This window comes from Cryphonectria parasitica (assembly GCF_011745365.1).
Source record: "Cryphonectria parasitica EP155 unplaced genomic scaffold M406scaffold_4, whole genome shotgun sequence".
In the NCBI taxonomy this organism is placed as follows: domain Eukaryota; kingdom Fungi; phylum Ascomycota; class Sordariomycetes; order Diaporthales; family Cryphonectriaceae; genus Cryphonectria; species Cryphonectria parasitica.
The window spans coordinates 2,201,314-2,223,577 of record NW_024468912.1 but is presented as its reverse complement, the minus strand read 5'-3'; the positions used below and the strand labels follow the sequence as shown (position 1 = coordinate 2,223,577).

General features: G+C 54.6%; 7 protein-coding genes across 7 annotated transcripts; 2 read left to right on the top strand and 5 right to left on the bottom strand.

Annotated features, from left to right (window-relative positions):
* Positions 1–439: 439 nt before the first annotated feature.
* On the bottom strand, positions 440–2,994 carry M406DRAFT_346065 (MFS general substrate transporter). The gene is made up of 4 exons (XM_040922140.1): positions 2,292–2,994; positions 2,171–2,222; positions 763–2,101; positions 440–717 (listed from the first exon to the last, which is right to left on the bottom strand). The coding sequence occupies exons 1-4, from the start codon at positions 2,665–2,667 to the stop codon at positions 634–636; spliced, it is 1,851 nt and encodes a 616-aa protein (XP_040776845.1). The 5' UTR covers positions 2,668–2,994; the 3' UTR covers positions 440–633.
* A 1,298-nt stretch (positions 2,995–4,292) lies between these two features.
* Positions 4,293–6,093, bottom strand: M406DRAFT_255553 (general substrate transporter; the record flags this gene model as incomplete). The annotated part of the gene is made up of 3 exons (XM_040917042.1): positions 4,293–4,916; positions 5,016–5,812; positions 5,907–6,093. 3 exons carry the CDS (start codon positions 6,091–6,093, stop codon positions 4,293–4,295), a joined length of 1,608 nt encoding a protein of 535 aa, XP_040776844.1.
* Positions 6,094–9,267: 3,174 nt separating this feature from the next.
* M406DRAFT_68279 (family 72 glycoside hydrolase) lies at positions 9,268–10,798 on the top strand (the record flags this gene model as incomplete). The annotated part of the gene is made up of 3 exons (XM_040925157.1): positions 9,268–9,690; positions 9,828–10,073; positions 10,142–10,798. 3 exons carry the CDS (start codon positions 9,268–9,270, stop codon positions 10,796–10,798), a joined length of 1,326 nt encoding a protein of 441 aa, XP_040776843.1.
* A 645-nt stretch (positions 10,799–11,443) lies between these two features.
* M406DRAFT_276594 (NAD(P)-binding protein) lies at positions 11,444–13,112 on the bottom strand. The gene is made up of 2 exons (XM_040918289.1): positions 12,386–13,112; positions 11,444–12,272 (listed from the first exon to the last, which is right to left on the bottom strand). Exons 1-2 carry the CDS (start codon positions 12,860–12,862, stop codon positions 11,661–11,663), a joined length of 1,089 nt encoding a protein of 362 aa, XP_040776842.1. The 5' UTR covers positions 12,863–13,112; the 3' UTR covers positions 11,444–11,660.
* A 303-nt stretch (positions 13,113–13,415) lies between these two features.
* Positions 13,416–15,163, bottom strand: M406DRAFT_290147 (WD40 repeat-like protein). Its single transcript, XM_040918889.1, has 3 exons — positions 14,270–15,163; positions 13,889–14,190; positions 13,416–13,810 (listed from the first exon to the last, which is right to left on the bottom strand). The coding sequence occupies exons 1-3, from the start codon at positions 15,116–15,118 to the stop codon at positions 13,624–13,626; spliced, it is 1,338 nt and encodes a 445-aa protein (XP_040776841.1). The 5' UTR covers positions 15,119–15,163; the 3' UTR covers positions 13,416–13,623.
* Positions 15,164–15,607: 444 nt separating this feature from the next.
* On the top strand, positions 15,608–17,052 carry M406DRAFT_256222 (PCI-domain-containing protein; the record flags this gene model as incomplete). Its single annotated transcript, XM_040917084.1, has 3 exons — positions 15,608–15,789; positions 15,879–15,961; positions 16,046–17,052. The coding sequence occupies 3 exons, from the start codon at positions 15,608–15,610 to the stop codon at positions 17,050–17,052; spliced, it is 1,272 nt and encodes a 423-aa protein (XP_040776840.1).
* Positions 17,053–17,468: 416 nt separating this feature from the next.
* On the bottom strand, positions 17,469–22,136 carry M406DRAFT_68275 (uncharacterized protein; the record flags this gene model as incomplete). Its single annotated transcript, XM_040925156.1, has 1 exon — positions 17,469–22,136. One exon carries the CDS (start codon positions 22,134–22,136, stop codon positions 17,469–17,471), a length of 4,668 nt encoding a protein of 1,555 aa, XP_040776839.1.
* Positions 22,137–22,264: the final 128 nt, after the last annotated feature.

The window sequence follows — 22,264 nt, the reverse complement described above, 5'->3', positions numbered from 1 at the left end:
ACAAGGAAAATAATTGACATTCAATCAGAGAAGAAAAAGGGGGGTGGCACGAAAGACGCAGCCTATATTCGATTAGGGAAATTTAAGAGCCGTAGCTTGGTGGAGGGGTAATTCAATCCACTTTTCAAAGCACCGCTACAGAGACATGCGTCCGCCGTGGCACAGGCTCCGGATCTCGGTAGTAAACACTGCATTAATAATTAACATAACCGTGCCCGAGATTGCTATTTGCTTGCGTCTTTTTATTTAGAAAGACCCTAGTGCTGCAGAAGTATTTAGCAGTGTACCATCTTGATAAGATCTTGCCCAAATCATCAGGCATCAAAGAAAGTCTCTAAACACGACATCGAACGACATGCGCACTTGTTTATAGAGAGACGTAGCACGAATGTGGACACCAATACCTTCCCAGAGTCGTAAAATCTCAACATTGCAGAATCCTTCGACCCTCGAGTATTATTTTGACATTATGTAGCCTATTAAATCGTTCTTACATATTTTCTGACAATTTCCGTCCGCATGACCATGCAAGCCTGCTCTCATGCCACAGCATGACCCCGAACCTCTATTGTTTTTATCATCCTTCGTGAGCCAACAAATCCAAGAACATTGCCTTGTTTCTACGTTATAAGCTCAGACAGCCTCAGTGGCCTTGTCAGACTCTTTCTTTGGTGCTGCAGATGCCAAAGCACCCTGGCCATCTCCTCTCTCGTCCTTCTGAGGAGGCATCTCATGTGATCTCTCGCTCGCAGGCCGCTGTACCTGTGATGGGAACGTCGGCGCGATCTTGCTCTTGGCCCGAAGCTTGTGGCCATACAGGTAGAAGATGACGGGAATGGGTACTAGCGCTACGCCCACACATCCGAGCAACGTCGAGGCCCACTGGATGCCCATGCCCTCAAACATGTATGTTGAGAAGAGGGGAAATCCAGCGCCACACAGCGAACGCATGGCTGTGTTTCCTGCTATGGCCGATGCGGCGAACATGAGATACGCATCCACGAGATAATTCAGGGCCTGCAGGAAGATGGACATGAGGCCAAACCCTGTGAGGAGGCCGGAGGCTGTGGGAACGATCCAGTGGATATCTGCGCGGTAGCCGCTCCAGCCGAACCAGAACAAGCCGATGGCAAACGCGAGGCCTCCGGCCATGACTGAGGGGAGACGCCATTCCGGGATGGGTATGCCGTTATTGGCGGCGAGTTTGCGCTGGTACCAGGGCTGCTGCGCCAGGACGACGAGGCCGGCGATCAGCTCGCCAATGATCATGCCGAAGAAGGCGAGACCAGCAACACCAGGGGAGAAGTGATGCACCCCTTCGAAGACCAGTGGATAGGCCGTCAGGAACAAATACAGAATCCCATATATGAAACTCATGTATATGCTCAGAAGGAGCACGATGGGCTCCTGGAACAGGATCCGCATGGGCCGGCTCAAGTTCTTCTCGACGAGCTCTCGAAAGTCGACCTCGATCTCTTCCTGCTTTGCGTGTATGAAGTGATTCTTGGTCCTGCGGCGGAGCTCGGCGGCCTTGGCAACCAGAATCTGCGGCGGATAGGTCTCCTCGAGGAAGATGAGATCCAGGCCGAAGCTCAGGAAGCCCATGAAGGAGGTGATGTACATGGTCCACCTCCAGCCCAGGTACGATTCGACGATGAACCCACCTATGAACGGGGCCAGCAGGGGACCGGTGAAGACCATCATGGAGAAGATGGTGATGGCAATCCCACGGGTGGCATTGTTGAACATGTCCGAGAAGACAGCCGCGACGACTGCCAGAGGACACGCTCCGGTGAAGCCGGCAAAGAATCTGACGATAAGGATTGTCTGGAGGTCCTTGGCAACGGCACAAGAGATCGTGAAGATGGAGAAGCCGAACATGGAGATGACAAGAGGTAGCCGACGTCCCTTCAGTTCCGAGAAAGGGGCCCACAGCGAAGGGCCCGTAGCGAAGCCAAGCACGTAGAACGAGACGCCCAGGATGCCGACCTCGGTCGAGACACCAAACTCAGCTGCTATGATTTGGGTCCCGGCGGAGAAGATGCTCGACGTGAAGGCTGCTGTCAAGGTGGTGAAGCCCAACATGGCGGCGGTGAGGATCCTATGCCTGTTAGTAAAATGGCCCTGTTGAACATCGCAACATGCCTGACTGTCTGGCTGGCTGGCTTACTTCTTTCTCAGAGGCCAATTCTGCGCATGTAGAGGATCATCTGGGCCGTCGACTGATAAACGGTGTTAGCTAGCTGTTTGCAGCTCTTCTTGGCGGGGTTCAGCGGATATATATCTCTCACACTCCACCACGTAATCGTCCACGTTCAGCTTCGGCGGTAGGCTCTTGCCTCCACCCATGGGAGGCATTGGTCTCCTGGAGTCACGAGTATTGGTGTTGCTCCGGCCCATACTCACACCCACGGTCGCGCTATGCTGGCTCCTGGCGGTTTGTATACGATCAAGCTCTGTGGGATGGCGTTCCAGATCACGCTGCGTCGACATCCTGCTCATCATGCCATGGCGTTCTCGCAGTGAGCCACCAGAAGTGGACGTGGACACCGACGACGCGGAAACAACCCTCTCGACCTCGGTGGAGGCGCGCCTGTTGTAGTCGCGCGCTGCATCTTGTTCTGCGGCGAGAATCTCGCGGTCAATCTCATTACTGTCGTTGGCCATTTTTGGTCGTATCTTGTCGTGTCTGAGTGTCGGCCCTCCTGCCTGACGATTATGTTTGTATATGGGCAATAGTAGTAGCAGTGGTAATGATGACGATACTGCTGCTGCTGGCCCCTGGGGAGAGGATCGATCCTCGATTGGTCTATAAAGCAGCCAGTATGGCGGTTACTGTGATGACTTGCCAGGGCGTAGCTGTGGCCCGATTTTGCGGGGTGAGATTTGGAAGAACAAATAATAATAACAAAAGGTAACAAAAAGGGTCGCGAAGTTGAAGTTTCAAGGAACAGAGGTTGGGATGAATACTAAGATAAGTAGGTTTGCGCTTATGAACGACCCCAATTTGGAAAGACGGAAGAAGGCATCACTATGGTAAGCTAGAAGAGAAGATAGCTCCTGCTCCTCTGGTCTAGCGAGCCGGCGGGGCGAATGACGGGCTTAATTTTTTCTTCTTTTTTTTTTTTCCTGTCATCTCCCAAGACTTTTTGGAGCAGTGCCCCGTTGCCCAGCAGGCCCCAGCTAGTTTGTATAAGCAAAGATTGGGATGGGTCACAATCAGAGCCCAACCTAAGCTAAGCTAATTCGCGGCTCAAGGCTTGACCCCGGCGCTCAGCGGAATTTACTGATGTAGCTGCGATATTACGTAGTAAACCAGCCTAGAAGGACAGAGAAGGGGGGGAAAAGGGCTTCTGTAACTTGCGAATTGTCAGCAGGAGGAGAGGCCCCTTGGCTTCTCGGGCCGTTTTGGGGTCCATCTCACGTCGGCCCTTCGCGGCTTTGATACCGCCGCCGTACTGCCGGGGATAATGGCCGTTAAATATTTACTAAACATCGATGCAAGGAAGCTGGATTCTGTTTGCTGACCGCCCACTGGCCCCCTTGGTGTAGGAAGGGGAACCCCACGCCAGAGCTTGTGAGCTGGAAGAAAAAAGTACACTTCACGCGGTGAGGTTCGGTTCGTCTGTGATGCAACATTTGAGGAGCCAAGCACCCATGACTAGTGAGAGTGGCCCTCCTCTAGACCCACAGTGCTGGAGTCTCTCTCTCGTATAGGGAGAAAGGCCACAATGCTGTCACTTTACAGAATTTACAGAATCGAAATGTGAGCAGCTGTGGTGCATAGAAAAGAAGCCGAAAGTTCGATCTTGGAAAATAAACATATGTCAGCCCTCGGATCTCGCGTCGGAAAACGGTCTGTGTGCTGTGCCTGTGCCACTTTGCCAGCATCAGCAGCGCAAGGTCTCTCTTCTTGACCGCACTCTCTTGGAAGCGGAGCCGGTCAGCTCTGGATTACCCAGCACACAGGCATATTGTGGTACGTAGTATCACCGGTCCCGGTAGACTTCGGGTCATCCATGGCTCTTGGGACGCTGCTCTCCTCTCTCTCTCTCTCTCTTTCTGTTTTTTTCTCTGTCTCTCTCGCCTCTTAGATGAGGCGCCTGAGTGTCAAAGGAGCCACACATCCAGATATTGTCGGACTGCGAGTCAGGATTGTTGAGATAGGGAAGTATAAAAATGATTTGGACGTCGTGGTTTATTTGGTATAGCATTGCTCGTTCAATGGTGGACCAGGACAGCGAATATACAATGGACAATAGAACTGGAAACGGGTGGACGGATGAATGGGATCAATGGCTTCCGACCCCCCAGTCATCCCTCTCCAGAAGACTAGCAGCCTCTTCCAGTGTCAGACCGCTCGTCTCAGGATAGATAAGATACACAAGCCAGAGACCGATCACGCACACAACGGCATAGAGCACAAATGTCCATGATGGTGACAGCGCGTCCATCAGCGGCAGGAACGTCAGACCGACCACAAAATTGGACGCCCAATTAGTCCCCGTGGCTGCGCCGCTGCCTATCGATCGAGCACTTAGGGAGAAGAGTTCACTCTGCATCCAGGGCACGCTGCCCAGTCCGATCGCGTACGCCGCGACGTATAGCATGATGGAGAATAGCACGACGACCGCAGCGCCTCGGCCTGGTGGAGGAGGAGGAGGAGGAGCCGAGCCAACGTCCGAAGTCGAAGTGGACAGCTTCATGAGCGAAAAGCCGTACGCTGACAGGAGCAGACCTACGACCATAAAAGGTACCGAGTAGAGGAGAATACGTCTCCGACCAACCCTGTCGATCATGACGACGGCAGCAACAGTAAACAAGAAATTGGTGAGGGCAACGGTCATGGACGTTAGTGTTGGGCTTGTAAAGCCCAGCATCAAGAAGATGGTCGCGGAGAAGTACATCAGCGAGTTCTGACGAGGTCCAACGGTCAGCGCAAAAAGAAGAAGCACGGGAGAGAGAAAAGTGAATAAGCCCGTGTGTGTATGTCTGTATGGTAGGAGTGGACTCACAAATCCGCACAGCTGCTGCAGTCCCTGGAGGAGGCAAGCAATCGCCAGCGCCCGACGATTTCTCTGCACGGCAAAGACCTCATCCCACCCGTCCAACCAGGCATTCCTCGTCTGTGGTGACACCCTGCGGGCCTTCTGAGCTTGCTCCTCCTCTAGAATCTCGGCCTTGATGTCCTTCAGCACTACATCGGCAGCGGCAGACGCGCCTTGCGTATTGCCACCAGCCACTCGCTTGATAACCTGCCGCGCCTCGTCGACCCGTCCCGCCCTGACCAGCCATCTCGGTGACTCGGGCATGAACAGCACCAGAATGTTCTGTAGAATTGCCGGGAGGGCGCCCAGGCCGACCATCCACCGCCACCCCGTTGCCCTGCTGCCGTGCTCCGCAAAAGCCCACCCCACAACGTATGCGATGACCTGTCCTAGGGTGACGAATAGGTTATTCATGGTGACCAGGCGGCCTCTGTGGGCCGCTGGCGCCAGCTCGGCGATGTACAAGGGTGTCACGAAACTGGCTGCTCCCACGGCCGCGCCGACTATGGATCTACCGAGGGTCATCACGAAGATGCTGGAGCTAACAGCCTGTAGAAGCGCCCCCACAATAAACAGCAGGTCGGCAAAGAGGATGACGCGTTTCCGGCCGAGACGGTCAGCAAGGTGGGAGGAGAAGGGCGTGATGAGCAGTGCGAAGAGGGCGGTGGCGGCTGTGATGATGGTCTTGTCGAACGAAGTGAGGACGCGGTTGGACAGGGACCTGTCGAGGGAGACGAGAGTTGCTGATATGACGCCAGTATCATCTGGAAACGAATCGAACACACAAGTCAGTACAGGCGAGGGTGAGGGGAGCTGCCAGGAGAAGAGCAATGAAAGAGAAACCATCCAGGAGCATACATCCAAACAAGAGGCCGCTGATCCCGGCAGAGAACGTCAAAAGCCATACGAAGAGACTTGGTGAGGACTTTTCAGCTTGGCTGGAGCCATCAGCCGCCGATATGCCCGAGTCGAGAACATCGTCGAGGTTGTCGTCGCGGTCGTCCGGGTCGCGGTTGGAGATGAGAGGCGCCTGCAGGCTGTCCATTTCCATGCGCTTCCAAGATACCTGCGGTATTATATCATATAAGGTCCATACGATGTGTGTATTATGGTAGCAAGCCACCTGGGCGAGTGTTGTTGCAGCTGTGGGAATTGCTCGAAATCTGTCATCTGGTAGTTGGCTTTAAGAGATGGTCCCCCTAATGATCCCTTCTTGGCACATGCGACCGTGGGGGCATGATGGTGTGGGGCACATGGTTTAAATCCCATTGGTCCACGTGAACAAGGCTGTCAACTGAACCCCCCCCCCCTTTTTTTTTTTTCTTCTTCTTCTTCTCTTCTTTCTTCTTTTCTATATTATCCTCTTCAATCTATCTATACATACATAGTTATGATGGAGAGGAGGGGAATGAATAATATTGCACGGGGGGGAGGGGGGGGGGAGGGGTTTGAAAGAAAAAAAAACCCGAAAAGAAAAAAAAAACCACTGGAATATATTCCAACCTGGTTTAAGCCTGATGTGTTCATTATTTTTTTTATACATATTTTTTATACTTACTGCAAGAGATGCCTGTGCCGCATGTAACAATGGGAATACGAGACATGGTGTGTTTATTTCTAAACCTCAGCATTGGCTTGGTGGTGATTAAAGTGTTGGCGAGAGCAGGTGCAAAGAAATATACAGAGCGTGTGTATAAAGACACACTGGAGTTGAAGAGTCCCCTTGAGCGGGGCAGATCTTATTGTGGCCACATATACAACATTGTCGTTCACCTGGCTTCGTGCAACCTACAGCCGAGAAGCCTGTGCCTGCGATGTTCGCCGCTCTTCGCTTTCTTCTTGTACCTGTTTTGTCGGGAAAGTGGGTGATGATAACGTCGCTGCCAGCCGCTCGGTATCCCCGCAGGGACCACGACAGTCCAATTTACAGGAGCTGAGATGCATCCAAAGGGCTCCTACGCATCTGAGTCTTGGCTAGAGGAGGAACTACAGGACAGAGCTGCTCGTCGGAGCAATGGTCAATCGTGATCCCATGGTGTCATATATGGTACCTTGTCGTCACAGGCGGCGGTGGCGTGGGCATGAAATGGCATGGCATGGTACTACTTATAGTACCTCCTCGTTTCCGTGGCTCTCCACCAAGGCGCGACGATGCCTCGGGTCTGTCCACCACTCCTCTCTCTCTCACATACACAAACAATGCATTCATAACGCCTGACAACTCCTGCAAACTGCTGCCTTCATTTCACGGCTGTGCCAATTTCATGTGGTCGGGGGTGCGTGTATGTATTACTACTCAAATACATGGCTACCTGGGCGGCGGGAGAAGGTGGTGATCGAGATGTGTTGACCCAGACTCAGCAGCAATGTGCCAGGGCTGCCAGGCTTCTTGTGTGTGTTTCATTTCCTCTTCCCCGTGGGGGCCACCCGTTCTCCTTTCATCTTGGGATTTAACCATACGCAACTGTATTACTGGTAAAAAAGAACTCGTCGGCGCTAAAAAGGGGGGGGGGGGCCAGTTCCTCTGTGTCGAGAAGGTCCACATTCAGCCAATATCCACAGCGGAAACCAATAGCCCTAAGAGAATGGGATGCATGATGCAAGGAAAAAGCAGGATTTTCCTTGTCTGGGAGCAACATCAGAAAGTCATCCTGCCATCTCGACAAATCCCATCTGCCGGAGCAAATGCACCTGTACCTGCAGCAGGTGGGATGACAGCTAATGGAGGCGAGGCCGCAACCCCCCTGACGTGCCACTACTACTACAGTACACCAAGCATGACGATGTCCCACACAGAGGGTTACAACGACGCTACAATAGGACAAGCCGGCCGGAGATTTTGAGGACTCGTTAAAATTGAGCTTCACGCAATGCCTCGTGCCGTGGCCCAACAGAACACGGCGACTATGGGGTAAATTCTGCAGACTACTTACTCTCCCAATAGCATCATACACAGTCATCATAGTAGCATAATACAGTCGTAGCAGGTTGGACATGGTTGGCCCTCGAGGAAGGACGGACCACTGGACACAGTCTGCACTATAAACCTGGGCCGGGGGACCCGCGTTAGGGCGACTTTAACATGCCGCTGGTTCCACATCTCCTGATCTACGTAAAATGCAGGCGAGACGGGTCACACCGCGTCGTCTCTCCCCGCGTTGTGTTGAAGAAAGACACAGCATGGAACATGAAGGCATCTCGGTTGTGCTGATTTCGTGATGCATACTATGTATGACCAGGTTGACACAGAGACGGGGCGAAAAAGAAAAAAAGAAAAAAAAGGGGGGGGGGGGAAGGGAGGGTGTGCATGACTCTTCTTCCTTTCTTCTCTCGTCTTTGTCGCACATAGAAGTATTGTAGCACTAAATCTCCTACGATCTTTACTACAGTACACCGATTGCACTTGACTAGACCCACCAAGCTATCCACTAATCAGCACACGATAGTGACCGCACTATGTGAAGGGGGCCTGAGCAGTGACAGGCCCTGGTGCTCCTACAATCTGGGAAAAAGTTGGCCAGGGAGGGCAGGGATGCTAGATACCGGATATCAGATACCAACCACACTAGAGCAGGAAACCATGCATCCCGGCGGGCGGTGGGAGGTTGCGGCTAGTCTAGCTCATGTACTACCCGTAGCGTAACTGCTTTGCGATGCACCAGCCATAGTATAGGAACCAGGTACCACCAGCGTGGTTTTGTTTTCCAGAGAGAAAAAAAAGTTCTTGAAACTTTTCTGCTTCGACCTTCTCCTTCTTTGTTTTGTGTCTTGTACTGCCACTTCAGCTTTTCTTGTCCATTCGTTGGCTCAAGTTTGTGTCTTTTGGTTCATCCATTCATTCGTTTCACTGCAGTCCTTCCCCTTCCGTGACGTTGTGCTGTGGCAGTCTCGCCGTTGCTCGTCACCGCCGCCTCTTACAACTGACGACAACACCCTCACCTGTGCTGTTCGTCTGCGGCAGGAAGGAACCCCTTCACCTCCCCCAGACTTTGAGATCCTTGCGCATCTGAACTGCATCTTGTTTCTTCTTCACTAGGAACTTGTTCTCACCCTTCTCTCGTGTTACGCTCATCGCCCACCTTTGCTAAGGTTCTGCTTCCAGTCTTTTGGTTGAGCTTTCAGCATACCATCACATCACAAGCGCACATTGAACGCCCTGCACATTTCAAATTTACCCGTCTTAATTACCTTTCGTTCACAACCAGCCATATTATTCAGGATGAGAACCTCCATTTTCACAGGCCTTGCCCTGCTGGGCTCGATTTCCGCTGTCAACGCCATTACGACCATCTCCACCTACGGCAACAAGTTCTTTTACGAGAACGGTACCCAGTTCTTCATCAAGGGTGTCGCCTACCAGCTGACTGACGATGATCCCCTCGTCGACAAGACTCAGTGCTCTCTGGACGCCTCGCTGATGCAGGAGCTCGGAGCCAACACAATCCGTGTCTACCACGTCGACGCCTCTTCTGACCACACTGACTGCATGACCGTTTTCGCCGACGCCGGCATCTACCTCCTTGTTGACCTGGACACCTTCGATACTTACATACTCCCGAATAGCCCCTGGTGGAATCAGACCCAGTATGAACGATTCACCGCGGTTATGGATGAGTTCCAACAGTACGATAACACTCTGGGTGTAAGTATATCTGTCCCCCCCCTCCCCACAAATCTCGCGCTCTCTCTCTCTCTCTCTCTCTCTCTCTCCCCCCCCCCCTCGGGGGATGATCTTTCCTTCCTGTGTGGCCAACCGCCGCTGACATAGTGTATATATAGTTCTTCGTGGGCAACGAGGTCATTGCCCAGGCCAGCCAGAGCATGGCGGCGCCTTTCATCAAGGCCGCTGCCAGGGACCTGAAGGCCTACAGGGACTCCAAGAACTACCGAGACATCCCTGTCGGCTACAGCGCTGCTGATATCGCCCAGCTCCGTCCCATGCTTCAGGACTACCTCACCTGTGGCGGCAACGTGTCGGATAATGTGGATTTCTTCTCTTTGAACAGTTACGAGTGGTGTGGCAGCGTATGTAGCCCCTTAACAAACCCCGCGTCTACGTCTTGAAGAACGTCCCACTGACCCGAGTCCTGCAGGTTACGTATCAAACCTCTGGGTATGAGAACCTCGAGTCGGAGGCCGTCGACTTCCCGGTCCCCATCTTCTTCAGCGAGACCGGTTGCAACACCTCACCCCCTCGCACATTCGAGGACCAGGCTGCCATCTTCGGCGATGACATGGTCAACGACTGGTCGGGTGCTATCATCTACGAGTGGATCGAGGAGACGAACGACTACGGCCTCATTTCGTATGGTGCTCCTGCTGGCACTGCCACAGGCACCGGCATCGTCGGCGGCTACACGAGAACCGGCACTCCCACCCCAGTCTCGCCCGACTTCACCAACCTCAAGACCCAGTGGGCGACCCTCACACCAACCGGGGTCATGAAATCCGATGTGACAACCAGCACCCTCTCAACGCCCACGTGTCCCGCCAGCACCAGCGGCACCCAGGCCTGGCTCGTGAACGGCAACGTCGCGCTGCCCACCCTCGGAGAGACTTTGTACGACGGGACCTACACCTCGGCAGTGCCCACTGGGACGAATGCTGGTTCCTCGGGTAGCACCGCATCCAGCGGCTCCTCTTCCTCTAGCACTGGCAGCTCAAAGAGCCCGGCTAGCCCTAAGAGCAGCATCACAAAGATGAGCGCCGGTCTGGTGGCCGTGACGTTGGCATTTGCAGTCTGGTTGTGATGAGGGATAAACCAACCGCATCGAGATACAGCATTCACAATACACACGACAGACACAACGGGTCTTTTGAGAGAACGTCTCTTGCATCAGCGAGGCATAATGCTACACGATGTGGCGATTGACCTATTCAATCTGCTTATCAGCAGGTCGAAAAACAACCTTAAAGGTTCCCGAGAACGAGTTGGAATGCTTTTGGGTGACCATTGGAGAGATGCCATTGTGTTTTGTAGCGGCTTTTGCATGGTAGAATAATCTGCGTACACGAGAAAAGTGGGTAGCAGTAACAAGAGGGTCTCTCCACTTTGGGGCGTCACGGAGCATGCATACCTGGTGTTCTGTTTAGCTGGGCCATCAGCCAATGCATTTTTGTGGTAGACGGGACACAGTCTTGCCACCCTTATAGATCTAGAGGACGAAAGATTAATGCATAGCCTGTTCGTTGTCGATCCATATTGTCTTGCTCGTCCCATCCATCAGCCTTGTATCTCTCGTCTCATCCAATTGCGGCTGCAAGGTAGGCGGCACTGTGTATGCTCAAAAGTGCAAGGGACTTTGCTGGTTGAATCATACAATACATACGGTCTCGGGGACTCATGGGGCGAGGCTTCAAGGTTCTGGTCTCTCTTTTTTTTTCTTTCTTTTTTTGCGAGAATATATCCCGCCTCGTAACGTAAAGCACCGCCCTGTCTCTTTGATAAACCGATAGCGAGCTCCTGCTCTCCCCCCAATCGAGTCTCAGTCCCGTTTACAAGCCTCGTGTCTTCATTAGACCCAAGTCGCATTATGCCGTATATAAGCCATCCCTGTTGTCCCGCTGTGATCCATATATATATAAATCTACAAGGCGCCCGCGCCCCGTTGTCTATATAAGGTTGCCATTCTTCTCACTCAACTCATTGCCCTTCCTCCCCACAAAGGTCTTCATGGCCGTATCGATGCCCGCAATCCTACGAGCGAGATGCTGTAGCCCCACGGGCAGGACGTTGTACCAATCAATAAGCCTTGCATACAGAGGGGCGCTGATGAACTCGGCGAGCCCGTTGTCGATGGCGCTGATGATCTCCTTGGCGACGTCGACGGGCTCCACGACGGGGGCGAGGAAGGAGTTGGGGGTCTGCACCCCGTAGAAGAGCGGCGTGGACAGCTGTCCCGGGGTGACGAGGACGGTCCGGATGTCCGGATGGGACTGGCGCAGCTCGGCGGTCAGGGACTTGTGCAGGGCGATCAGGCCGGCCTTGGCGGCGGCGTAGTCGGTCAGCTGGGCGGCGCCGACCTGGCCGATGACGCTGGAGACGGTCACGATGGTGCCGCCGTGTTGGCCGCGGATCATGGCGGGGAGGAAGGTCTTGAGGGTGTAGAAGCTGGACAGGAGGTTGGTGAAGAGGCTCTTCTCCATCTCCTCGGTGCTCATGTCCAGGAGGCGCTTGCCGACCACAATGGCGGCGTTGTTGATCAGCACTGTCGGCGTGCCAAGCTGTATCGAGCCATGTTAGCACGCTATGCTCTTATCTTTTGTCTCTTCGTTTCTCCAGCTTGACGGGGTGCCTGGAGCTGAGAGCACAGCAATCAATCAATCAATCAACTTACCTCTTCCTCGATCTGTCTAGAGACATGTGCCAGCTGCTCCTTGTTGGTGACATCGCACTTGTAGTATGTGACACCTCTCGCCTCGCCGTTGTCCATCTCCCTCACGTCCAGCACCGCCACGGAGGCGCCGCGCATGCCATAAACCTCCGCAATGAGCAGGCCAAGCCCACTGGAGCCGCCCGTGATGACAATGACCTCATTCTCGAGGTTCACCTTGCGCGGGAGGCCAAAGGCAATGCGCCGGTTGACCTGGCCCAGGGTCCAGCACACTGTCACCAGGGTCGCATACCACACGGAGACCCGGATAGGGATCTTGTCCCAGTCCATGTGCTCGGCGCGGAAGCACAGAGGGATCATCCAGGCGACGAAGGGGTGGAAGAAGGTCACGTTCAGGACCTTCAGGAAGAGGTCGACGGACAGCGGCGCGAACCATGAGTCGCGCTGTGGCGGGCGATCAAAGCCGCCGAGTGAGGCCATCGTGATGAACTGGCTGAGAGAACTAGCTCTGAATGACGGAGGATGTTTGATACTTGTGAGGACGGAGGGCGGTTGGAAGAGAAGAGATCTCTGTGCCAGGTGAACCAGCCAAGTTTGTTTCTTTTGTTTTGACTCGAATAAAATCTGAAACTGGAGAAAAAAAAAGGCGACGAGAGAAGAATCTAATCTGGCCTGTACCAGAGATTCTAGACGACAGGGTAGAATATATGAATATTCTTGTCGAGCACAGAGGAACAACTTGCGACAACGGAGAGCTCCCCCTTGCCGCATCGATTCACATGTTGAAACGTCGAGCTATGTCAGGGACCCAGAGGCGTGAGGTAGGGTTGCACTAAACGCCTGGCGCCCAGGGGGAAGGGGAACCCTACTGTAACCCCTGGCCTCAGCATGGCTCCAGTAGGGCTCCAGCATCCACTGAACTGCAGCATGCATCTCGTATTTCCCTGTCAGTGGTGGCGGCAAGCCCCGCCTTTTTTCAGTCCCAGCAGCAGACGCCCTTTGAGATTCTCCCATATCACACACCATCGGCTGTCTGGTTGGAACGCTTTCGTATGATTGGATGGTTTTATTTCATCTTCTTTTTGAAATAAGATTGAACTGAGCAGTCATCCTCATCAGAGCATCTGCCAGGTATCATGAAGTTCTTTTTTCCACCTTACCCAAACGCCTTGCAATGCATCATCGAATGAACCTTCGAGTACAAAAGGAAAGACGACCTCGATCTTCCAGATATTTCCTTCTTATTTTTCGCGAGCCAATATCATCTTCTCACGCTCACTCCGGCGTTTTTCAAATTGCTTCTTGGTATGCTTTCTCTCGTTCTCCTCACGCCTCTTGATCGACTTCAGTTCCTCGCCCTTGATCTGTCCAGCCTTCTTCACGACCGTGGGGATGTGCCTGTGGCGTTTGATACGCCGAATCTCGGGCCTGGATAGCGACGATGTTGGTCAGTATATGCAGAAAAGGTTCACATGAGAAACGAGACCTCAAGGTGAAAGTACTCACATATGGGCGAAGCGATCCACCAGCTTCGAATTATACTCCTCAGCCTGCCGTTGCCTCGAAGACTTGACACCCTCTCTCTTGGAAGCATTCGCTCGCCAGAGCCGGATGTTTCCGTCGTCCGACCCTGACATGAGATACTTGCTGTCCGGGGTCCACTTGGTGACAAAGACGCGCTGCATCCTCTTGGTATGGTAGATATCTCGAGAGTGTCCCTGATCACGTGGGAAAATCCTGATGGTCCGGTCGTATGAGGCCGTTACGAGCTCCTCACCTGTAGGCGAGAACTCGACATCCATGACAGCCTACGATATGTCAGTATTATGGATTGAAAGTCTGAATGGCCTTGTCCAGACTGATGCACAGCGATCAGTGATCACTTACAGCAACGTGTCCCTTCAAAACGTTGAGGGCGCGGTCGAACTTGCGGACATCGAAGATATAGCAGTTGTGGTCCTCGTTAGCCACAGCCAGATTGAAGGCTTCCATCGGGTTCCATGACAGCCCGTTCGATGCGAATGTCATGACGGTCTTGGTGACGGGTGTGGATAACCGCACGTCCCATATAACGACAGATCTATCCGAGGCCGTAGAGGCCAGAACCGACTGCTCCACCTGGTTGAACTTGACCGCGTTGATGGTGTCGGTGGCATTCGGCCAGCTGTATTCTTCGGGGGCTGCCGAGAACCGCTCGAGATCGTAGACTTGAATGTTGCTCCCCGATGAAGCGGCGAAGGCGTTCTTGGATCGGTGATGGCTCAGGGAGGTAAACGCGCTGGTGCCGGCGAAAGTTGTGAGGGGTGCAGATTCGTCCGCGGTCGAGGGGTCGAACAGATGGATTTTGCGGTCTGTTCCGCAGGACAAAAGCTTCTGGTCTCTTGTCCAGGCTAGGCCCCTGACAATATTTGCATGTGCGCTCGCATGCCACCTCTGCTCGCGGGACTCTAGATCCCACACTTTCACCACACCATCACCTGAAGCACTTGCCAACATGTTTAGGGAGTTGGGGTCCTTTGCGAGCTGATACACTCCGTCAACGTGGCCTTGGCCGAGCTGGCAGATGAAAGGCTGTGCGAACATGCGCTCCATTTTGACGGCGTTCAAGGCTCGCTTGTATTCTCTCGCACGCTCGAATGGGTGGACAGCCGCGTCCATATTCTTTGGCTGTTTGGCAACATCTGAGCCGGCCGGCTGATGCGCCGATATCGACCGGCTAAGCGTCTTGACCTTCATCGTTGTGGTATATTGGTGAAGTCGAGGTCTTTGTGGGTGGGAAAGCGCGCGAGAGAGGCAGGGAAAAGTCCATAAATGATCGGGAGCAAAGGCAAAGCAAAATGTATGCAAGGATTAGAATATTGTACATTCTGCCAAAGGCGGTCAGTGGCAGATAAGATAAGCAATGGGCCCCTACTGTTAGAGCCTGTGGCCATTGGCTGCCACGCTACGTAACACCTCCGCCTGCCTAGCAAGCCTGGCTGCTGGGTGTCTGCGCGTGCACACGGCAACCTGGGAGCTTGTTGTACTTGCTCTAGTGGGAGAAGGCTGAAGCCCGGAACTTCAACCGCCACCATCATCACTCGACAGCTCATTCAAACCCAGCCCTTGCAAAACACACAACTTCACCACCAAAACTACCCACCCTCGCAGGACCATACGACAGCTGCGCCGTATCAGAACCAGACACAACCTCGCAGGATACCGTATCAACGTCACAGGGACCCAATGGCGCAAGGAGATTCGGAGAGGGTGCGCGAGGCGCAGAAGGCCGCTCCTACAGATCCCAAGAAGGCCGAGCAGATCTACAAGGACATCATCTCCAAGCCGCCCTCTGTCACCTCCGAGGCTGCGATACGAGAATATGAAACTGCCCTGATCAGCTTGGGAGAGCTCTACCGGAACCAAAAGTCAGCCACCCCCCTCCCCCCTCGGGGGCTCGAGGTGTCGTTGTCGTCCGTCTGTATATACCTTCACATACTGACCAACACAATAACAGGAACACACAGGATCTGGTTGAGCTTGTCACCAAGAGCCGCACTGTCCTGTCCTCGTTTGCGAAGGCGAAGACCGCGAAGCTGGGTAAGGGACCTTCACGCCCCCCACCTCGCCTCGCCTCCAGCTCTTTTCTGGTCCATCCACTGACGGCGTCTGCCTTCCTAATAGTCCGACAGCTCCTCGATCTCTTCCACGACATCCCCAACACCACCGAACTCCAGATATCCACTACAAAGTCATGTATAGAATGGGCTACGTCAGAGCGCCGAGGCTTTCTCCGGCAGAACCTCGAAACCCGTCTGGTCGCCCTCTACATGGCCAAGCAGTCCTACTATGACGCCCTGACCCTCATCAACGGGCTTCTCCGTGAGCTCAAGCGCCTAGACGACAAGCTTGTCCTCGTCGAGGTTCAGCTTCTCGAGTCCCGCGTCTACCACGCCCTGGGCAACATCCCAAAGGCACGCGCCGCGCTCACCAGCGCCCGCACCTCAGCCGCCTCCGTCTATACCCCGCCGCTCCTCCAGGCGAACCTGGACATGCAGGCCGGCATGCTGCACGCCGAGGACAAGGACTTCAACACGGCCTACAGCTACTTCATCGAGGCGCTGGACGGGTACTCGCAGCTGGACGAGACGGTCAAGGCGACGGCGGCGCTGCAGTACATGCTGCTGTGCAAGGTGATGCTGAACCAGGTCGACGATGTCAACACGCTCATGACGTCCAAGCAGGCGACAAAGTACGCCTCTAAATCCCTCGAGGCCATGAAGGCCATCGCGCGCGCGCACTCCAACCGGTCGCTCGACGAGTACGAGAGCGTGCTGGGCTCCTACCAGCGCGAGCTGGGCAGCGACGCCTTCATCCGGGGCCACCTGCGCCGCCTGTACGATGCCATGCTCGAGCAGAACCTCATCAAGGTCATCGAGCCCTTTTCGCGCGTCGAGATTGACCATGTTGCCAAGATGGTCAAACTCAGCCCTGTCCAGGTCGAGGAGAAGCTGTCACAGATGATCCTGGACAAGGTCATCATTGGTGTCTTGGACCAGGGCGCGGGGTGTCTCAATATCTTTGACGAGACACACAGGGATGAGGCGTATGATTCTGCTCTGGCGACCATCGACAAGCTAAGCAACGTGGTCGATGTCCTCTACACAAACCAAGCTTCGATGCTCGAGTAAAAGAGTCAGTAAGCAGGTGGAGGGATAGAGGGGTAGGCTGGGGGACGCGATTGTAATTCTAGCATGATAGATCACGGCGATCAAGAGAGGCGGTGGCATGAACCAAAACTCACCATTGGGCGGCGATTGACCGTCCAATCTACTGAGTCGTCTTTTTTGCTTCTTCTTCATGCTTCATTCTCTGCGTAATAAGCAGACTTTCGAATTATTATCTAACACCTGACGCCGCGAACCCCATGCCATACAATCTGGGTGAATGAACCAACCAACCAATCCGGGTATCCTGCATTGCATCAAACGACATTCCCAGCCAAGCCCTGTCAGGGGCTATGTATGCGTCACATATGCTCGTAATCAAGGCGTACAAAAAGAAAAGAAAAAAAAAAAGGTGAAATACATGGAAAGCCAGAAATCGATCATCGCCGCTTCGGCACGAGCCCAAGACGGCGTCTCTTCTCTCCTACAAGGAGCGCAAAAAGCCTCTTGGCAAGTACATCCTCTGGCCAACCGCCGTCCATGTTCTTGAAAGCACCAACAACATCCAAGTGCCACGGCTCCAGTACCATCGACTCGCCTTGTGATGTCACCTGCTTGCCAACCAGGGTACTTGGTGCCTGCTTCCGTGGGCTCGTCATGACGGTGCTGCCATACCGCATTTCAAACCCAACAGGATCGCTTCGGTATTCTTGCAAAAACTTGTCGAGGAGGACCCAATGCCTCCTAGACCACTGGGTTTGCGAGAGTGAAAGGTGGGTCTCTTGATGCGATTTCTCGGTTCCTTCAGAGTGTTGTTGACGTAGCGAAGGAACATCCACAATGGAGTGGGACGAGGGGATTTGGTTCTCTTTGCCCGCAAGCTGTGGACCAGATACTGGCAGGTCAGGAGCAGTAGCAAGAGAAGTCTCGTTCCGTGAAGCAACAAGCGCCGGCAGTGGTATCGACATGGACAGCGTGCTGCTGGTAAACTCAACCACTCGTCCGGCTGGCTTGAGCTTCAAAGGGGACCGTAAGCATGACTTAGATGGTGAAGCTTCCGGATCAGGCAGCGGCCGGAGGTCAGGGGCCTCGAAGCTGGAGTCAACGGGATTCTCTGGGGTGCCAGGTTGTGAAGAACTGCCAGGCTCATCCGAGTCTTGAGCGCTTCCCGCCAGCGGTCGAGATGAGGTGGACCACGATTCGAACAGATTCGCATCATTCTGCCTCTGCCTCGGTGTGAATTCTGCCTGTTGAGCTTGGCCTTGGCCGGCTGGCTCAGGCTCAGTTGTAGACCCTGCCCACGCCGTAGATTCTCTTGTGCCTTCCTGGCTGGCTCCGGCTGCTGGAGACGGTAGCTCGCTTGTCATCACCGGTGGGTTCCGCAATGCCGGATCTTGTAGCCGGATGGTCACTTCCGGTGATGCAATGTGAGCCAGCTTGGGAGCAGGCTCCTGCGCTGCGGATTTGGCCAGTGACGCTTCTTTAGCCCGCCTTTGCCGTTCCATGAAATTGGGAGACGAGGAGAAGAAGTCGGAAAGATCGACTCTTTTTGGCTGCTTCTGGGCTTCGGGCGTTGGTTTTCTAGCTGACGACTGCGTGGAGGCTCCGCTGTGAAGGTCGACGAGCGAGTAGTCCTCAAGATTCTCGGGAGGGACCTCGTGCACACTACGCCCAGGTCTGAAACCCGGACTTCTCCCAGAGCGCGAATTGTTGAAGGAACTGATACTTTGCGTACCCCAGTCGATGGACAATTCGTCTTTCTTGAAAGAGTTGATCGTATCGTCTGGCGGCATGAGAGCTTGAGGCGAAGAGGCAGTCCTGTTCGCTTCGATAGCCCATATATCGTCTTCTTCTTCTTCTTCTTCTTCTTCGCCCTGGTCATCGACACGTGCATCCTCAAGCTGGGTCTCATCTCCCTCCACGTGCACACCGTCCTCTTCAGAGCCAAGTCCGCCATGACTTGGACGCCGTTCCACGCTCTGTGCTAATGGTGGGTCCACTGCCTGTTGTTGGTCTTGGAGCACCTCCTCCGGATTGTAATCGCCAGCCAGCTCATCCGCCTCATCGTCATATACACCGTCGAATGCGTTGCTGATGCTTGACTGTTGGTCACGCTCCCGGCTGTCTGGGGGGCGGTCGAGGCCCGTTGCGAGAGAAGTCGGTGTCCTTCCCAGGCCTACAACACGGCTGCGCATAGCCGGGGGAAGACTAGGTGCGCGATGCCTCACCTTGTCATCGCCATTGATGGTGAGGCGGCCAGTCCTGTGACTATACGCGCTCCCTTCACGCGATGCTTCCCTGATGCGATTCATAAAGGCGGTACCACGGCTGTTCTCAGTCCCTCTATCCGTGGTCGGAGATGACGGCCCGAAAGGATCGTCAAGAGCTTGAGAAGTGTTGACGCGCGGCGACGAAAACAGCTGGGCGCCCTGCGTAACCAGATTCCTAATCTGACTCAGGGGCGCAAAGGCCATCGTCCATGGCTTTGGAGGCGACTGAGCGGGACGTCCGAAGATGTGTGGCGCTGGTTGGGACGGACCGTTCTGAGTTGCAACATTTGATAAGAGATTGTTTTGTAGAGCCTCATTGACAGCGGCGCCGTCCAATGGGCTGGAGTTTCTCACGGAGCCCTTGAAGGGACTACCAAGGACGCTGCCGCGGGCGGACGGAGATGGTGGGTCGGACAGTATGTTCTGCAGAGTCCTTCCGATTCGTACCACAGGAGACAGAGTCGGCCGGGGCCCCGTCAAATGAGAAGACTGCAGCCCTGCAGGATAAGTATGTTGCTCTTGCACCCTCTCAACGCGGATGTCCGGCCCCCGAGTTGCTGGGCTTTCTGAGCTTCGCCGGAGAGGCAGCGTCGGCAGCACGGCGTCCTCCGTGAAACTTCTGATCTCGGGGGGCGAAGAGCCCACGTCTTCAGCAGCGATGGGCCCCAAGTCTACATTGGACGCTATCTGGCCCTCTGGTGGGCTTTGGTCACTCGAAGATGTGGTTTCATCTGGAGTTAACAAGCGGTTGGAATCTGAACGAGACCGTAGGGAACGGGGTGGCGAACTCCTCTGTATCATCTGGCTCAACACTCGTGTGGATTGAACAGAGCGAGAGGCAGATTCTTGGGAAATAGTTGCGTTATCATCCGTCTGAGTGCGGTCAGATCGGGAAGGTGTGGATTGGGTGCTGCGAGGGCGGTTGATGATAGCCTGATCACCAAGAGAACTAGATAGATGGTCATAGCCAGCGTCCAATACACTCTTTTGGACGACTGGCGCAGTCCAATCCATCTGATCGCCGGGGCCTGCTCTGCTGAATTGCTGTCGCTCTTCTTCGCCCGAAATTTCAGCAGCTGCAAGAACTTCTTCAGGGATGTCGGAGAACGAGTCTTCTTCTTCTTCTTCTTCAGGACCCAGGCTATTCGGGCCCGAGCGTAGATTGTCTGCGGTGTTGCTCTGCACGCGCCTGGGTGAAGGAGAAGATCCATGCGGTTCGATGTCTGCAGCTGATCCAGGAGCTGATTCGGTCCTTCCTGGGCTTCGAGACGAGTACCGCACTGGTTGATGGGCTGGTGACGACGGCATCTGAAATCTGTCTTGTGGAGACGAAGCTGTTGATTGTGGCCTCTCAGGCTCGTCGTCAGCAGGCGTAGGACCTCTGGACACCAGTACGTCCACCTCGTCTTCGTCACTTTCAGCCATCTCCTGCCTCAATGAGTCCAGTGTCCTGTTGATAAAGAAACTTGTAGTCTCGCCTATCTCGGGTGGATCTGACGGAGCCATGCTCCTGTCTCCTCTGAATGAGGGCATTGTCTCGATCCCAATCATGGTGAAGGTGTCCGGGTCCACTGTCTGGTCCAGGGCATCCCCAGCCTCAGCAGACCGTTCGCTGCGTTGGGATTCCGCGTCACTTCTGTCTTCGTGTTCCATCAGGGGTGCGTAATCGTCCGACTCGCCGGGCAGCGGCCCTTGATCCCTCAACTCGGTAGGATCGTGCTCAACCTCTGATGGCTTATCGCTGGGGTTGAAGGCCGTATCACTTCTCTTATCGTCGTCATATTCTAGCATAGGAGGGTAGTCATCCGACTCGCCTGGCAGAGGTCCTTGGTCTTCCAATTCGGGCTGCTGGTCGCTTTGGACGACGTGCTTAGGCTCAGAAACGCCCGTGTTCTCTTCACCCGCTGCTGAAGCTGATTCCCGCCGCTTGGGAAGCGGTGTGTCAGACATTCCGCCCATCCAAATATCTTCCTCATCCGCCTGTTCGCCGTCCGCTGCAATATCAGCTGAGATTGGGTCGGGTCCTTGACCACCGTCTAGCGCCTCTAGACTCTTCGAGACATGCGCGCGATCGACTGAGGACTCGACACCGATACTGTTAGCAGCGGCGAGGCGCTCTAGATCATCTGGACCAAGTGACGTCCGACCTCTACGGCCCTTCTTCCTCGGCAACGTTTGCGCCAGACTGGGGTCATCGTTTCCTTCTGAAGGCCCGTCGGGGGATTTGCGCTTGGGCGGTCTGCCCCTCTTCCTAGGCGTCGGACGATCTGCGCCGGCTGGGGTCTCGGACTGCAGGATGTCACTGCTCGGCACAGGTGTGCCTTTCATCTTCTTGGTCCGCCCGGTCGCTGGCGTTGCTCGTTGTTTCTTCTTCTTGGTTGTAGAGCCCGCGGCAGGTGTGCCTGGCCTTCCGGAAGAACGTCGACGGCGCTTTGGGGTGGCTGCGGCCTCGTCGTCCGTCAGGCCTCGAAGAGGCACGGTAGTGGTCGTAGTCCTGACGCGACGATTTGGGCTGGGCTGTGCAGAGGGGGATCCGAAGAGCCGCCGCCTGACACTGGTCCCTATGGGAGCTTTAGCTATGGGGTTGCCGTCCGGCCCTGCCTCGACAGTGACGTATATGGTCTGGGGAGTGATCTCGTTCCCGACATCGAGGGCAAACATGCGCTTCCTGGGCGAGGTGCCAGGCATGGCTGAGAAGCGAGAGGAAGCGGCACTCTGCAGGAAGCGGCGGGTGGTGGACGGCGGTGCAAGCACAGAGGTGTTGTGGTTGTTGTCGTCATCCGCCTCATCCACCAGAGGATCGGGGGAGGAGGGGTACTCGATCTCGATACCCGACATCTCGGCGAAATCGCGATGGGACCGCCGGCGATGGTTCGACATGCAATGCGCATTGAGATGGAGGGCAAGCGTGGTGGTGACTCGGTCTAGCGATAGGCTGCAGGTCGTCAAAGGGGTGAGAAGTCGAG